The sequence below is a fragment of the Lethenteron reissneri genome, unplaced genomic scaffold, assembly GCF_015708825.2.
Source record: "Lethenteron reissneri isolate LAM-NWPU_2019-01 unplaced genomic scaffold, ASM1570882v1 scaffold_1469, whole genome shotgun sequence".
NCBI lineage: Eukaryota > Metazoa > Chordata > Hyperoartia > Petromyzontiformes > Petromyzontidae > Lethenteron > Lethenteron reissneri.
This window is the reverse complement of record NW_026891189.1, coordinates 59,317-76,780: the sequence shown is the minus strand read 5'-3', so window position 1 is coordinate 76,780 and position 17,464 is coordinate 59,317. Positions and strand designations below refer to the sequence as shown.

Genomic DNA, 17,464 nt, shown 5'->3' with positions numbered 1-17,464 from the left:
CAACAACATCATCAACAACATCATCAGCAACACCATCAACAACATCAACAACATCATCAGCAACATCAACAACATCATCAGCAACATCAACAACAGCATCAGCACTATCAACAACATCAGCAGCAACATCAACAACATCATCAGCAACATCAACAACATCATCAGCACTATCAACAACATCATCAACAACATCATCAGCAACATCAACATCATCAGCACCATCAACAACATCATCAGCAACATCCATCACCATATGGAACAACTGCGGCCTAGTCGCCCTGGGGCCCTACCTAGTTTTCCTGGCGGATGCCGCCGGGCACGGAGCGCCTCCCCCGGCAGGAGTCGGGATCGAAGAACGTTGCCTTGCGAGTGAGTAGCGTGGTGCACACACACAGTGTACACACACAGTGTACAGACAGACACACACACAGTGTACACACACAGTGTACACACACACATTGTACACACACAGTGTACACACACAGACACACAGTGTACACACACACAGTGTACAGACAGACACACGCAGTGTACACACAGTGTACACACACAGACACACAGTGTACACACACACACAGTGTACAGACAGACACAAACACAGTGTACACACAGTGTACACACACAGACACACAGTGTACACACACACAGTGTACAGACAGACACACACACAGTGTACACACAGTGTACACACACAGACACACAGTGTACACACACACAGTGTACAGGCAGACACACACACAGTGTACACACAGTGTACACACACAGACACACAGTGTACACACACACAGTGTACAGACAGACACACACACAGTGTACACACAGTGTACACACACAGACACACAGTGTACACACACACAGTGTACAGACAGACACACACACAGTGTACACACACAGACACACAGTGTACACACACAGTGTACAGACAGACACACACAGACACACAGACACACACAGTGTACACACACAGTGTACACACACAGACACACAGACACACAGTGTACACACACAGTGTACACACACAGACACACAGTGTACACACACAGTGTACACACACAGACACACAGACACACACGGTGTACACACACAGTGTACAGCCAGACACACACACAGTGTACACACACAGTGTACACACACAGACACACAGTGTACACACACACAGTGTACAGACAGACACACACATACACAGTGTACACACACACACATTGTACACACACAGTGTACACACACACACATTGTACACACACAGTGTACACACACACACAGTGTACACACACACAGAGACACACACACAGTGTACACACACACACAGAGACACACACACAGTGTACACACACACAGAGACACACACACACAGTGTACACACACACAGTGTACACACACACAGTGTACACACACACACACATTGTACACACAGTGTACACACACAGACACGCACACAGTGTACACACACACACAGACACACACACAGTGCACACACACAGACACACACACTGTACACAACAACAACAACCGCCATTCACCACTAAGTGGTGGTGACGTCACCACGACGCTTGTGCCAGGCCAAGTGCACCTTGAGGCCACGTGAAGTGTCGAACGCCCGCAGGCAAGGCTGCGGTGGCTGGGTCATGTAGCCCGCATGCCCAGCCACCGCATGCCCAAACAGCTTTTGTTCGGCTGGATCGAGTGGACTTGCCGATGACCGGTACCAGCGGTGTCAAGATCGGCCTCTGTGGAGGAGGCTCGTGAAGGACGCTACTGGGCAGTTGGAGGTAGTCGCCCTCCAACAACAGCAGAGGATGGAGGAGCGACGCTCACAACAACGAGCGGAGCGCCGGGTGGCTAAAGCACAGCAAGTTGGCACAGTAGGGGGCACAGGTGGTGCATCAGCCAGTCATCTCGGTCATCTCGGTCAGTCGACCCGTGGCACCTGGGTCTGCCCCGTGACCTCCTGCCAGCGGGCTTTCGACACTTCACGTGGTAGCCTCAATGTGCACATGGCCTGGCACAAGCGTCGTGGTGACGTCACCGCCACTTAGTGGCGAATGGCGGTTGTTGTTGTAGTGGTGAGTGTGGGTGAGTAGTGGTGAGTGTCGTTACAGAATGGGCAACCCAGCATACAATGCACCGTACTTCTGGTCACATCCTCCACCTAACCAGGTACCCCAAGATCAACAACATCAGCATAAACAACATCAACATCATCAACATCATCAACATCAACAACATCAACATGAACAACATCAACAACACAATCAATAAGATCAACAACATCAATAGCATCAACTTCACATGATGATCTTGACGATGTCGATAATGACAATGTTGATGATGAAGTTGACAATGTTGATGGTGACATTGACGATGTTGACGATGATGATGATGTTGTTGACGATGTTGACGATGATGATGTTGACGATGATGATGATGTTGTTGACGATGTTGATGGTGACAATGATGATATTGACGATGATGATGATGTTGTTGACGATGTTGACGATGACGATGTTGACGATGATGATAATGTTGTTGACGATGTTGACGATGTTGTTGATGTTGTGGTTTCACGCAGCTGGACAACATCCTGCTCATCAACACGTTGAAGGAGCAGCTGGTGATGATGGCGATGATGTTGATGCTGGTGATGGCGATGATAACGATGATGACGACGATGGTGATCATGACTATGGTGCCGACGATGACGCCGATGATGTTGTTGACGATGTTGATGGTGATGTTGATGTTGTGGTTTCACACAGCTGGATCAGATCCTGCTCATCAACAAGTTGAAGGAGCAGCTGGTGATGATGATGATTATGATCATGATGATGATCATGATGACGATGATGATGATGATGATTATGATGATGATCATGATGACGACGATGACGATGATGGTTATGAGGATAACGAAGAGGCTGTTGCTGCTTTTGTGGGATTAGAGTAACTGAGACAATCCGGATTGCACTGGTCAACACACTTCTTCTGGCATAAGATATTCCAACGGCTGTAATGTAATTTTGGGGGGGTGCTGATTCCAAATCTGGCATCAGTTTTTGTCTATCACATCAGGTTTTTGAGATATCAAATATTGCATTTTCAGTAAAAACTGCGGAAGCAAAATATTAAATAAATGTGGATATCTACATAAAATGATATCATAAACGCACTATCCTAAAAATACAGCACCGTATTTTAACACTAAAGCAGTCACTGACTCGCAACGACTTGCAATCATAAGTGACAGAGTTAATTTCGGGTAAAATTAATGAAAATGGGGTATGCCGATAGCATGAAAATGAGATGTGACGGAGCAAATCTGAGATCAGATTTGGAATCAGCACCCTGAAATTAGTCTAGAACAGCTGCAAACGTCCAGGCCAGAAATTTTTGTTGTTGTTGTTGTTGAGCAGTGTTATTTTTTGTTCACTGCGGAGAAAGCGAACGTTGCATACAAGTCAATTTAATGTTATAGTTTAAAAGTGCATAGACATTGCAACGAATCACAGTACTTCTTAACGTACACCCACTTAGTAAAACAATTGTGGTAATGTGTTTAGTTAAATTATTTTATTTTTCATGTAATCATTTTTATTTGGAGACGGCTTTGCAAAAGTGACTTTCTTAGTCCAATGCAACTTTTTTTGTTAAAGATTCGTAGCGTAGGTGGTCCTGATGTCTGGTGACCCCCCCCCCCTCCCCACATAATTATCTAAAACGTAATTTTGTATTTGTTCAAGCAAGGTTAATTTAAAACGGAAATGAATATGCACAGGAAAACAATATATTAGGGCTCGTTTACTTGGGGTGGGGGAGTCACAAGACATCTGGACCCACGCTGATGTGCATCTGTGTGTGTGTGTAACATATGAAGACATCGCCACTGGGGAGACAAAGGCGGCCGGGCGTGGTGCTGGCCACCCACCCCCTCGTGTGCCACCGTGCCGGCCTTCAGAGGCGCTCGCTAACAGCACTTGCCCCAGCAGTCTGTTGAGGCTACACAGGGGATCTTTGTCTAGAATGTATATGGGCAGTTGTATGGTTTCTGATGAATATTTTCAGACAATTTAAAGATGTTGGAGAATCATCGAGTGGCTTTTGCTGTTTTTGGTGGAGTTTTGTCAACCCGACTTTGGGATGCGATTCAAAGGCCGGGAAATAAAATCTTGATGTTGAAGCTTTGGTGACTGAAGGGATCCATACTCTTTGGTTCTTTCGGTGACGTCACGTGGGTAGACTATCAAATGGATCACGACGTTTCGGGTGCAACCAGATGACGCCAATGCATAAATTACCAGAGTATTGCTTTTTGTTTGCATTTGACTGCAAGTATTGTGGTTAATGTAAGCATGATTCCTTGCAAAAGGTGTCAGTTTTGTTGCCAGAAAAAAGGGGAAAACCCCTATTAGACCATATTTAACTCAAGGGACAGAACAATGCTTATCCCGATAGGCTAATAGTTAAAAAAAACCACCTTGATGGCAACCCTTTTCAAAACACACAAACTTTTCGTAACAATCTTAGCCATACTGATATGCGTGTTGTGTGTGTGGGAGGGCAGTCACCGCAAGGTACAATAATTATAGCGGGCAGCACGGCTTGCGTTGTCCACCTATTCCTGCTACTGTGCTTTTGACAATACCCAGTGGTTTCCGGTGCAGCGTTCCTCCTACTGAAAACACGTCGGGGCCCAAGCAAGGCGCTGGGTTTGTGTGTGCGTGAAACACGCGGCGCTCTTGCCTGCGCCGTCAGTCTCTCTCCACCGCCGGGGTGTTTGCCGAATCTGCACGCCGCGCACGCTGCTGGCGCTGTCCGTGCTGGCAGGGATGATGGGTCCGGCTCCGTCTACGTCAGAGGTCGCAACCGGGTTGGGAAATGAGTGGCAAACGGTGACTCACCAGTGACTCACGGTCTACCCGTACCCGTACCCGGCCGCACCAGGGTCGCAAATGGGTACCCGATACCCGTACCCGTACCTGGCCGCACCCGTACCCTACCCGTACCCGGCCGGGTACGGGTAGGGTACGGGTACGGGTAGACCGTGAGTCACCGGTGAGTCACTGTTTGTCACTCATTTCGGGTAGGGTAGGGTATGGGTAGGGAGGGCTCCTGCTGCTGTCAGCTGCTCGTCGCAGCTCCTCACTCGCTTCTCAAACTCAAAATATATTCGCGCACCTCCTTAGCTTCTCACAACTCTTACGGATTAGTACGATACAAGTTATCGCAGTCCTTGATTCTGCGAGCGACTCAAAACATCACGACAAGTGCAGAATAAAACTTGCAGCCATACTGTCGTTCGGCGCCAAACTCGCCACTTAGCAACACATCGACCCTCTCTGCAAGACTCGACACCCACGGTTGATTTCGAGGACCATACCCTGAAGCTTGCCGTCGCAAGACTGATTTGCGTGGTTCGGCTTCTTTGTTATATCCGAAAATCTCCCACCTCAGACCCGTCTTCTTACAACGGAGTGGAACTCCTTTGATTTTGCTCCTCGGCCTGTGATTGGTCGGTTTCCTCTCATGACGGAACAACTGTCCTTTTGATTGGGGAAAATGTCAAAACTGGGTGGTTTTTAACTTTTGCCGACAAAACTGGATCCCAAATGTCAAAACTGGGTGCACCCTGGGTGGCCAAAAACTTGAGTTTTGGACACTCAGGGTGCACCCAGTTTTGACATTTGTCAAATACACTTGATAATTGTATACTAGCACAGTGTGCCAGCACCCCATTCATCCAAACACTTGGTATTTGTATACTGGCACACTGTGCCAGCACCCCATTCATCTAAACACTTGGTATTAGTATGCTGGCACAGTGTGCCAGCACCATATAACTACACACACTTGATATTTGTACGCTGGCACAGTGTGCCAGCACCCCAACGACCAACATTTCAAGCTACGGCTCGGACTCGGAAGTGAGCTCGGGGCGGGCTTGCAACCAGGCGGGCGCACTGCCACCTTGCGTGATGACCTAGACTAGTGACTCGCGTCAATACCAAACTTTTGGATTGTTGGTTGATGCTACGCGCTACTGTACACCCTTAAATTTACCATGCATTCGACCATAGCCCGCCAAACGACCAAGCACAGAGACAAAGGCGACGTCCTTGGGAGATGGACTAGCCTGCTTGACGCTCCTGACCATGGTCCCAATGGTGCGGAACAAACCAACGAATGCGCATCTCGTTGATTGGTCAATCCTTTGGCCCACCGTTACGGTGATTGGCGGAAATATTGTGTGAAAAATCAAATTGCTGGCAATGAAAATAGACATTGTCTCGTGAAAAATTGAAAGTAGACGTAGAAGCGTGATTTTTCACAAGCATTTTTCACGAAACAGGTGGAGGAGCGGCTCACATTCGAATGGCAACCCTCCACCCCAAGAAGACTTTTACCACGCGCCGCGAGGCCATCCACGGCATCCAAGACTTTGCTTTGCAACAAGGCAAGCGCGCGGTCCTTGACCTCAAGCGAAGCGGCGGATGGCACGTTGCCATCGTCTGCTCTAGTTCAACACCTTGTTCCTTCAAGGTGAAGCTGACGAAGCTCACGGGGGAACGACACGGCTTCCGCGTCTCGGCGCTGTGCACGGATCACCACGGCTGCACGGGCACTACCAAGATCACGACAGCCCGTTCGGCCTTTCGCGCCAACCCCCGTACCTCCGCACCGACTGTCATTGCCCAGGTCGCCGACGTTTCTCGCGTCATTGTCCCGACCCGGATGATGTACCGCGCCAAGGACACGTGCATCGCGGCGAACGAGAGTGCGGCCCATGCAGGCTTCGAGTTCATCAACTCGCTGGTGGAGACGTTCGGCAAGCTCAACGCGACGACCTGCAGTGTGAGAGAAGACGCGGGCATCTTCTGGGGTGCGTTCATCTGCAACCCGATCGCACGCTCGTTGCAGCCAAGTCTTCAACGCGTCGTCGGCATCGACGGGTCGCACATGAAGGCGCGCGCCTACAACGGAACCATGCTCGTCCTCGTTGGGCGCGACGGCAACAACCGCAACGTCCTTCTCGCCGTGGCGCTGGTGCCATCCGAGACGGCAGCGGCCTACGACTGGTTTCTCAACTGCTGCACGACCAACGACATCGAGCTCGACGGCACGCCGGTCTTCTGCGATCGTGGCACGGGCATCCTAGCCTCCGACTGGAAGGACCTCATGCTCATCCACTGCACGCGGCATTTGATCTGCAACGGCGTGGACAACATCGGCTCCGCGTTCACGCCTGACCTCCAAGGCATCATCTACGATGCCCAAGGGTGCGCCTCCGAGGCCGCGTTCCGCAGCTCCTTGGGCTGCTTGGGCGTAGCTCTGCCTACGGCGGCCACGTACTACAACAAGATCGACCCCCACACGTGGGCGCTCTACCCGCACCTGCATATGACGCCATTGTACGGCTGGCGCACGACGAACTTTGTGGAGTCCACGAACAGCGAGGCTCTGCCGGCTCGCGAGATGGACCCCTTCCACTTCCTCATGCACCACATGGAAGACATGATGACGACGGCCTTTGCCCACCTAAACGTGTACAAAATGATACATTAAATCGTACACCTTCTTCACCCAGTTTTGACATTTGTCCACATTGAACATCACCCAGTTTTGTCATATCAAAAAGCACCACCCTGTTTTGCCTGTCGTTTTCCAAGACCACCCAGTTTTGACATTTGGGATCCAGTTTTGTCGGCAAAAGTAAAAAACCACCCAGTTTTGACATTTTCCCCTTTTGATTGTGACCGCTTGTCCGGTGTACGTGTGTGTCTGTTCTACTTGACTGAAGTAATTTCCTAAGTCACATCAAGGCCTGGCTCCTCCTCTACCTTTCAGCCATCTCATGGCCTGTGGACACAGATGCTCTCAATTGCGCCTAAGTGTAGTTTTTCTAGTTTTACAACTTCCTGCAGTCATTAACCTCCAGCTATCTTTTATGTGGGTGAGGCAGCGGGGTGGGGGGGTGTGAGATTCACAGCGTGCTTATGCCCCAGCGCTACATGCCAATAAAAAAAATATTACAAAAAATAGGCAGAATCACTCTTGTATGCCTTTTCCAAAAATGAATATTAACGGTGAATGGGTGGACGATTATTGGCACGGAGACCCAACGTGGTTTTAGGCCAGGGTGGCCCTGCACAGACGCCATATTTTCTGTCCGTCTGCTACAGCAGAGGTGTAGGGAATTCCAACAAGACCTACATCTCTGCTTTTTTGACTGCACAGACGCCGTGTTTTCTGTCCGTCTGCTATAGCAGAGGTGTAGGGAATTCCAACAAGACCTACATCTCTGCTTTTTTGACTGCACAGACGCCATGTTTTCTGTCCGTCTGCTACAGCAGAGGTGTAGGGAATTCCAACAAGACCTACATCTCTGCTTTTTTGACTGCACAGACGCCATGTTTTCTGTCCGTCTGCTACAGCAGAGGTGTAGGGAATTCCAACAAAACTTACATCTCTGCTTTTTTGACCTGGCCAAGTCACTATGTTATCATCAATAGGCCTGGGCTGTGGGTTGTTCTTCGTGCTTTCAGAGTCCGACTGCTCACAATTATTCAAGACCTTCATGATGGTGGGCAGGCCCGGATAAAGCTGCGTGGCTGGGAGTTGGAACCACTCCCTCTTCACCTTGGGGTGCGACAGCGATGTCCTTTCGCTCCCACATTAGTTAAAAACATTTTCGACCACATAGTTCGTGAAGCTTTCCATGACTGTCCGGCAAAATCTGGTACAGATACGATGGGAGGCTGATCGATGCCCGGGTGCGGTCAAGGGATGGCTCCCTATTGCTCAACCACGTTATGTTTGCCGATCTGGTAATTTCTGCTCACTCAGAGGAGGAGTTGGAGGTGCTGCTGCTGAACCTGGAGATTGCCACTAAGAGGTGGGGCCTTGCCAACAGCCCCACCAAAACTAAGCACCTGCCTGGGTATGTTGTGCCATTGGACACTCCACAACTCCCAATTGGTGATGGGGCAGTTGTGGAGAGTTTCCCATACCTGGAAAGTGTGCCTATGACCAGCTCTCTGACAGCAGAGGTCTCAATAAATTGAGAGGCATTATATTTGCATTGACTGCGCCATGCTGTGTGGAAGCTACCTGGTCTGTTGCTCCACACAAAGCTTCAGGTCTTCTTGGCCATGGTCATGCCCTCTACGCTTCCAAAACGTGGACCAGGGTGTCCACGTTTTGCAAGCGTAGAGGGCATGACCATGTAACATTTTTGCCACTTAGAAACATTCAGGGTGGCATGCCTACAATCCATCCTGGGTTTAACCAGGCTGGATTGTGTGAAGAGCTCACAAATCCTTGAAAGATCTGGACAAAGTCCATTTGCTGAGCTCCTCCGGCAGGCAAGGCTGCTTTGGCTGGATCATGTAGTCCGCATGCCCAGCCACCGCATGCCAAAGCCACTTTAGTTCGGCCAGATAGAGGGTGCTTAAAGGGTGTGGCACAGGCTGGAGAAGGGATGCAGTGATGTGGTACAGGAGGACGTGGAGCTGAGTGAACTTGCTAATGACTGGTACCAGCGTTGTTAAGATCGGCCTCTGTGGAGGAGTTGGACGCAGTCACCCCTCGGCAAAAGAGGGCAGAGAAGCGGTGCTCCCAACAACGAGCAGAGCTCTGGGCGGCTAATATGCAGCAAGTTGGCACAGCAGCAGGGGCCACACGCAGGTGGTGCATTGGCCAGTCATCTCAGTCAGTCGACCCGTGGCACCTGGGTCTGTCCCATGACCTCCTGCCAGGCGGACATTTGACACTTCACGTGGGCTTAATGTTCACACAGCCTGGCACAAGCGCTGTCGGTGACTTCACTGCCAATTATTGGGAAATGGCGGTTGGTAGTGACAAATGATAATGGTGTTGGTGGTAACAATGATTGTGTTGTAGTGACGATGACGTTGTTGGTGGTGGTGCTACAGGCGGTGTACAATCTGGCATCCATTGACTGCAAGTGCCACTTTGAATTTGGCATCTGCGTGCTCCAGGTCTGCTCGCCGCATCTCGCCGACTTTCGCAAAGTTGGAAACTTTCTGAAGGTGAGCTCACGGCTGCCGGTGATGAGACTGCACCCGGAGGAGGTGTGGGTGGGGGATTAAGGATTAATTGACAGGAGGGCTACAAACAGGGGGAGGGGTCCCTAACAACTAAGGAGGTTCCCCGCATTCACACAACAACCACCACCACTTCAACAAAAACACACATGGCGGATCCTCCTCATCCCCTGATGATGATGATGACAATGGTGGCTGCAGGAAAAGTACGACACAAGTTCCGCCATGCGGTTGGTGAGCCACAAGACGAGCGGTCGTCGCGGCGGTGCAGCCGGTGCCGTTACCGGCGGTGCCACCCGCTGGTCCCGCTGGTCCCGCTGGCGTCTGGAGCCGGTGAACGAGTGGTTGACGGCGCCCACGGCGAGCGAGCTGGTGCACGTGAGCGCCAGCCCGGACTACTGCGAGCGCGACGACGCCAGCGGCATCCCCGGCGTGGTGGGGCGGCGGTGCAACGTCACCTCCGAGGGCACCGAGGGATGCTCCGTCATCACGTGCTGTGACAGAGGATACGACATCTCGCAAGGTGAGCCCCTCACCCCCCCTTCTCCACCCACGCACCGTCTCTCTCTTTCCGCACTGTCCCTATACTACTATACACTATTCTTCACTCCTATACACTGCACTATACAGTACTGTAAACTCCACAATTAAATAGAAAACATTTCTTGAGAACTGCTTTCCGTTAACCTTGGGTCGCTCGAAGGGAGATGTTTCACCTCGCGACGTCAACGACGATCGCAAAATTGCGATGAAAAATCATTGTGAGCAAAACGACGATGGTTCACGCGTCCGTTTCGCACCGTTGCCTCTGCTGCTGTTCCCTTCCCAGTCACGGTGGAGAAGCAGTGCGGATGCAAGGAACAACTCCGCTGGAACGTCAGGTGCAAGCTGTGCCCATCGACCGTCGATCAATATTTCTGCAAGTAGCCTCCAGCCACGGGCTGGGGGTGGCCTCGGCTGAAATTGGACTCCATCTGGTTTCAGCCAGGTGCTGTGGGGGTTTGGAGATCCCCACAAAGTTGTTTAGGGCACCACAGCGTCCAGCATGCCCATCATTACGAGCCGCTTTACACTATACATTACACTACTACAAACACTACACTTTGATACACTACACAATTCACTACCTTACTATACACTTGTGTCAATTTCCACAATGCAGAAGCACTGTTTTTTGACCCTCATCACTTGAATGTGCTTAGTAACTAAGTGTTATTCTTTTTACTCCGTTCTTGTTAACGCCAAATCTACAAAACATTCACTCGGCACACTGAGGATTCACAATGGGGTTCGGTGACCCTGTGGCATCCATCATATCCTTCACTGAGCCACGTTACACTATATCCACTTTACACTACACTACTTTACACTACACGTCTATACAATCTTGCCTATAAAAGCCATTTTCTGTGTGTCTGTGTTTGTCTGTGTCTGTGCGTGGACGAAACTTGCGAAAGATTTGGCTCGCGAACCGTAGGGTTTACGTTCAAAGTACCCGGGTACCAGGCGATAAGCCCCACGGTGAGCCAGCGCTGTTCTATTTTCGCATACGTCAACTTTAAATAGTTAACAATTTAGTGCTATTATTATTATTTTAATATGCATCTGCACATGCGCAGACAGCTGACCGGGGGTTGCCCCTAGCAACACACGTGCGTTCGGTGGAGGGGGGAATTATCATTCACGTTATGAATGCAAAATACATAAAAGACTGACTCAAATTCTTCAGTGTGTCCTCTTCATTCAGACACTGTCTCCCCGACAGCCGTCCTCAGATGAAGACCAGGTTTGTCGAGGAGACATTCAGACGCTGTCTCCCCGACAGACCTGTTCTTCACCAGAGAACGGCTGCTTGCGTTGTGGCCGAAACGTCGTGAGAATTATTTTATTATGTTTTATTTTTATTATTTTATTAATTCCCTTCTACGTGACTTTACCGAAAGAACCAAGAAGATGAATCCCTGCAGTCACGAAAGCTTTAAATCGAAAACTGTATGAACATTTCCATTTGAAGAGAGACTAAGGCGGCCGGGCGTGGTGCTGGCCACCCACCCCTCTGCTAGCAGCACTTGCCCCTACAGCCTGCTACTACAGGCTACACGGGGCATCTTTGTCTTTGCCTTCATAGCTGCTGCTGCTACTCGCTAGCAGCACTTGCCCCTACAGCCTGCTACTACAGGCTACACGGGGCATCTTTGTCTTTGCCTTCATAGCTGCTGCTGCTGCTACTCGCTAGCAGCACTTGCCCCTACAGCCTGCTACTACAGGCTACACGGGGCATCTTTGTCTTTGCCTTCATAGCTGCTGCTGCTGCTACTCGCTAGCAGCACTTGCCCCTACAGGTGGCACTTCAACGGCTTGAGCTTCAAGTTCGCGTTCCGGAACCGCAGGAATACCTGACGTAATCGGTCAATGTGTTCCTCGAATGATCGGCTGAAGACAATGACGTCATCCAGGTAGATGAGGCACGTTTCCCATTGGAGGCCTGCTAAGGCCAACTCCATTATGCGTTGGAACGTCGCCGGCGCAGTCTGGAGGCCCATAGGCAGGCAGTTGAACTCGAACAGGCCCTGTGGTGTCCGGAACGCTGTTTTAGGCCGGGAGTCCGCGTCTAGTGGGACCTGCCAGAACCCGGACAATAAATCCAGCGTACTGAAAAATTTTGCTCCCGCCAGTGCATCCAATGAGTCGTCAATACGTGGTAGGGGATATGCGTCGGCCAGCGTGACGGCATTGAGGCGTCGGAATCTCAGTGACCCGTCTGACTTCTTGACTAGGACCACCGGTGCCCCCCAGGGACTCGAGGATGGAGAAATTATGTCGGCCCGCAGCATCTCCTGCACCGCTTGTTGAATGTGCCCTTTTTCCATTGGGCTCATTCTATATGTGTTTTGGCGCAGGGGTGCGGCATCTCCCGTGTTAATGTGGTGCTGCGACAGATTTGTGCGCCCTAGGTCGAACGGTCCCCGGCTGAACACGTCCGAGAACTCATGCAATAACGAGTGCAGCTGCTGTTTCTGGTCGGGCGGCAATCCCAGCTCAGGCCCCGCCAGCTGGTCCATCCACGATTCGGCCCCTCTGTCCTCGGACTGGCTGATGCTGCCTACAAGCTCGGGCTTTGTCCCTGGGGCTCCTAGTGACAAGGGACTAACGTGGGCCAGAACTGTTCCCTCCTGCACCGTCGCTGTTCTATCGGAGGCGTTCAGCACCTGAATGAACAGATGCTGGTTCCTCTGTACAATAGTTTCGGCTCCCACCAGCGCATGGCGATCCATGGCAGCTGACGCCGGAGACACCAGGATGGGTGAGTCTGGTCGGGCTGTCACGAGGGGAGACCGATATTGCAGCAGAATCAGCATCTGGGCTGCCGGGGGAATGGAGACAGACTTACTGACCAGAGCCTGCACGTAGGGTACACCCCGGCTGGCCCCCTCCGCCTTTAGGAAATGGAGATGCGTTCCCTGGACTTCCACCCGCCCATGGGCCAGATCGATTTTCATTGGCATCCGCCTCAGAAAGTCCGTCCCCAACAGGCAGGGTACGGGCAACGTTGCGGAGACAAGGATAGGTCCTGCTACCGAGAGCTGCCCAATCTGTATCGGGGCTTCAACCTGGCCCAGGAAGCCCATGCTGCCTCCATTTGCTGCAATGAACGTTGTCTTGACAGGGACTAAAGGTCGGATTTTATCCGGCAGCATCTTGTGCATGGTGCTCGAGATGATCGTGGCTGATGCCCCCGTATCCACCAAGATACGTGCCGACACTCCCGCGATTTCACCGACCAGGACCGAGGTTCCCGACGTGGCCGCTACCACCCGCCTTGCCAGCTTCCTCCATTGTGTGGCTGAGTCCGGCCACTGACCAGGCGGCGTCTCGTTATCCTGTGGTGCATGGTGAAATGATGGGGGATGGATGTAAATGGACTGAAGATGGGGTTCCTCCCTTTGGAGTGCGTCGCAGCAGGGTGAACGCGCCCTTGTTACATAGTGTGGGCTTACCCGTGGGTTGCGGGCTGGGCTCTCTATGTGGTGCAAATTGCCCCCCCTTGGTGACGTAGGATGGGCCCCCCTTGTGGTGTGGGGGGCCCCCCCCATTGTAGGGGGCAGTGGGGACTGGGGGGTGGGCCTTCCCGTGAGCCCCTCCCTTCTCCCCTCCCTTCCCTTTGTCACGGGGGCGTGGTCCCCCTGGTTCCGTCTCGCTCTGCCGCAAAGCGGTGGCGAGGCGGGCCGTGGAACTGCTCCAGGGCGCAATGTCAATCTTGTGGGCTGCCTCCGCCCCCGGGCCGTTGCCCCTGGCAACTCGCCGGCGTCGCAGGTAACTGGTGACGTCACGCCCGCCGGCGACGTCACGCCCGCCCGCGACGTCACGCCCGCCCGCGACGTCACGCCCGCCGGCGACGTCACGCCCGCCGGCGACGTCACGCCCGCCCGCGACGTCACGCCCGCCCGCGACGTCACGCCCGCCGGCGACGTCACGCCCGCCGGCGACGTCACGCCCGCCCGCGACGTCACGCCCGCCGGCGACGTCACGCCCGCCGGCGACGTCACGCCCGCCCGCGAAACCACGCCCGCTCGCGACGTCACGTCCGCCCGCGACGTCACCTCCACCCGCGACGTCACCTCCGCCCGCGACGTCACCTCCGCCCGCGACGTCACGTCCGCCCGCGACGTCCCTCCCGGCCTCGGCGCGACTCCCGACGCGGTCTCCGGCCCCGGCGCGACTCCCGACGCGGTCTCCGGCCTCGGCGCGATCCCCGACGCGGTCCACGGCCCCGGCGCAATTCCCGGCGCGATCCGCGACACCACTTTTGGCCGCGACGTCACTTCCGGATGCAACGTCACGTCCGTTCGCGACGCCACTCCGGGTCGCGACGCCACTTCTGGTCGCGACGCAATCACAGGCCCCGGCGCTATCTCCGGCACGATCCCCTTCCCCCGACCCGGACAATGGGGACCGGGGAACGACACCGACGGCGCCCACCCCGAGGAGACTCCCGGTAAGTTCACGGCGTCGGAATTGTAATTGCTCGGCCCGACCGAGAGGCCGGGCGGGACGGCGTCACTCGCCTGGATCCTGTCGGCGTTCGGCCCCGGCGGGTTCCAGGTGACGTTGGCGGCCTCCGGCTCCGTGCGGCACCCCCTCGCCACATGCCCCTCTCGACCACAACGGTGGCAGACCCACAGGGCGTTCCGTCGGGGGGGCTCGGCGCGATGTTGTAGAGGCGGCTGCCAGCGACGCGGCGGCTGGTCGCGCCCCTGGTCCGTCTGCTCCGCCAGTCCCCGGATCGCCGCGTACACCTCCCGCAGCGATGGCTCCATCTCAGACGTCGGGGGCCCGTTCCCAGCTGCCCCACAGGCAGCCTGTGGCGACGGTGCAGGTTCGGCGGTTGGTGTCGCTGGACCCAGTAGCGCCGCGGCAACGGCTCGGCTGTTCCCCCCCGCCGCGCCAGCCACCGGGCCCACGGGTGGCGCCCGGCCCATGACTTGCTCGTGGGCTTGGATGGTCCGGGCAGCCCACAGCGAGGTGTGTTCCCCCGGCGTCACCACGGGCATTACAACGCCGGCGCGGCAAGCGTAGGCGATGAGGTGCTCGACCACGAGGTCCTCGAGCGCTTCTTCCGCCAGGCGAGGGAAAGCTCTCCTCGCCAACACGAGCAGCGCACCCCTAAAGGGGATTCTTTAGCCCCTCGCTGGCGATCCTGGAACCGTTTAAAGGCTCCTTCCGCCGGGCAATAGATCTCCCCCAAAGCCTCGTAGGCCGCCTGTAGCGTGGACTTGCTGTGCGAGGGAAGGGAGGTGTAAGAGGAGAGTGCTTCCTTGCCCAGAACGGATGGCAGCGCTCGTAGTGCCTCTTCGTCTGTCCACTCGAGAGCGTGGAAGGCAGCCTCGAATCGGCGGACAAACCCCTCCCAATCTTCTTCCTCAGCCACGAACTTGTCAACGGGCCCCAGCCGACGCGGCCGTCCGGCCACTTGCTCTCCGTGTTGGGTGTTTAGCCCTGGGGGTTTTGGCGGGAGCAGCGGCGGCTGGCGTGACGAGGTTGGTTGCGGCTCCTGCCCGGCCGGCTGGTCGGCCTCCGGGTCCCGTGGCCTCTCCTCCCGTAGTACGCGTGGGGGTGGGGGTCCCGGTGCTGGCGGGCCCCCCATAGGGTGCCTCTGCAGTAGCTCCTGCAGTGCCCTCTCCACGCGGGCCATGCGGTCCTCCATGGGGTCCTTCAGGCGATCCGGGCCCCCTGCTGCTGCTTCTGATAGCAGGCCCCCTTGTTGCCCGTGATGGGAAGGATCCCCGGCCCCTGCTTCCTCCTCCCTTGGCTCTTTCCCGCGGGGATTTTTCTTTGTAGCCATGAGATCCCACCGTTGCCACCAGATGTAAAGTAGGAGCCGACACCAGATTGCAGGGGTCTCGTCCTTTATTCCTTTCCTTCCATCCACACCTGTCCCCAGCCGTCCCAATCTCGTTCCCGCCAAAGGCCCCTTCTTCCCGCCCGTTCTCTCCTTATATCCCTTCGATCACCCCTCCCACTAACCCATTTATTGGTGGGAATCCTTCCCCTGACACCCCTACACCACCATCACCACTACCATCACCACTAAAAATGCTGGCCTGTGGGACATCGCGTTGGCCATGTCCCCCACCGCCTTGTGTTACGCCATCCTTAATAGGTGCTCGCTAACAGCACTTGTGTTATGCCAACCTTAATAGGTGCTCGCTAACAGCACTTGTGTGTTATGCCAACCTTAATAGGTGCTCGCTAACAGCACTTGTGTGTTACGCCAACCTTAATAGGTGCTCGCTAACAGCACTTGTGTGTTATGCCAACCTTAATAGGTGCTCGCTAACAGCACTTGTGTGTTACGCCAACCTTAATAGGTGCTCGCTAACAGCACTTGTGTGTTACGCCAACCTTAATAGGTGCTCGCTAACAGCACTTGTGTGTTACGCCAACCTTAATAGGTGCTCGCTAACAGCACTTGCCCCTATGATCTGTAAGGCTAAATAGAGGACCTTGGTTTTTTGTTGCGTATAGCGGTGAGGGAGCAAAGTATGGATTGATCATTTACTTCGCTCCAAGCAAGATGACTCATCATTCATTACAGTGCCAAGCAAATGGTGCCAAAGTCAATTGCTGCTCTTGAAGCTTCCGCAGATGTCTAGATGGGTACGGCTCGCTTTGTTGTTGACCCTGTTCCGTTTTACTTGGGCAGTCTATACCCAGCACTTGAATGTCACCTTTGTCTTTAGATGTTATCTCAGTGCAAAACTAGCCTTACTGTATTTGTTATAAGATTGCTCGATAAACTCAACTGAATCGATGAAGCTGCCCAGAACGCGTACAATAGCTAAAACAGAACCCAGTTGCCAACACACGTTGATCAAAAAGAGAAACGGGTTTTATTGGACATATTT

General features: G+C 53.6%; 1 protein-coding gene across 5 annotated transcripts; it reads left to right on the top strand.

Annotated features, from left to right (window-relative positions):
* Nucleotides 1–244: 244 nt before the first annotated feature.
* Nucleotides 245–11,727, top strand: LOC133362413 (protein Wnt-5b-like). Of its 5 annotated transcripts, none has more exons than XM_061581356.1 (6): nt 245–369; nt 2,100–2,157; nt 2,570–2,611; nt 9,927–10,043; nt 10,260–10,581; nt 10,888–11,727. In XM_061581356.1, the coding sequence occupies exons 1-6, from the start codon at nt 254–256 to the stop codon at nt 10,983–10,985; spliced, it is 753 nt and encodes a 250-aa protein (XP_061437340.1). In that variant the 5' UTR covers nt 245–253; the 3' UTR covers nt 10,986–11,727. The 5 variants fall into 5 exon arrangements, with proteins under 5 accessions (XP_061437340.1, XP_061437339.1, XP_061437338.1 ...); XM_061581355.1 differs by having other exon boundaries at nt 2,570–2,638; XM_061581354.1 differs by having other exon boundaries at nt 2,570–2,671.
* The last annotated feature ends 5,737 nt before the right edge of the window (nt 11,728–17,464 follow it).

Coding starts and splice junctions, on each gene's coding strand:
- LOC133362413 (XM_061581353.1), top strand. CDS start 254: ATGGAACAACTGCGGCCTAGTCGCCCTGGGGCCCTACCTAGTTTTCCT. Junction 2,687..9,926: donor CGATGGTGATCATGACTATG/GTGCCGACGATG, acceptor GTGGTGCTACAG/GCGGTGTACAATCTGGCATC. Junction 10,582..10,887: donor AGGATACGACATCTCGCAAG/GTGAGCCCCTCA, acceptor TTCCCTTCCCAG/TCACGGTGGAGAAGCAGTGC.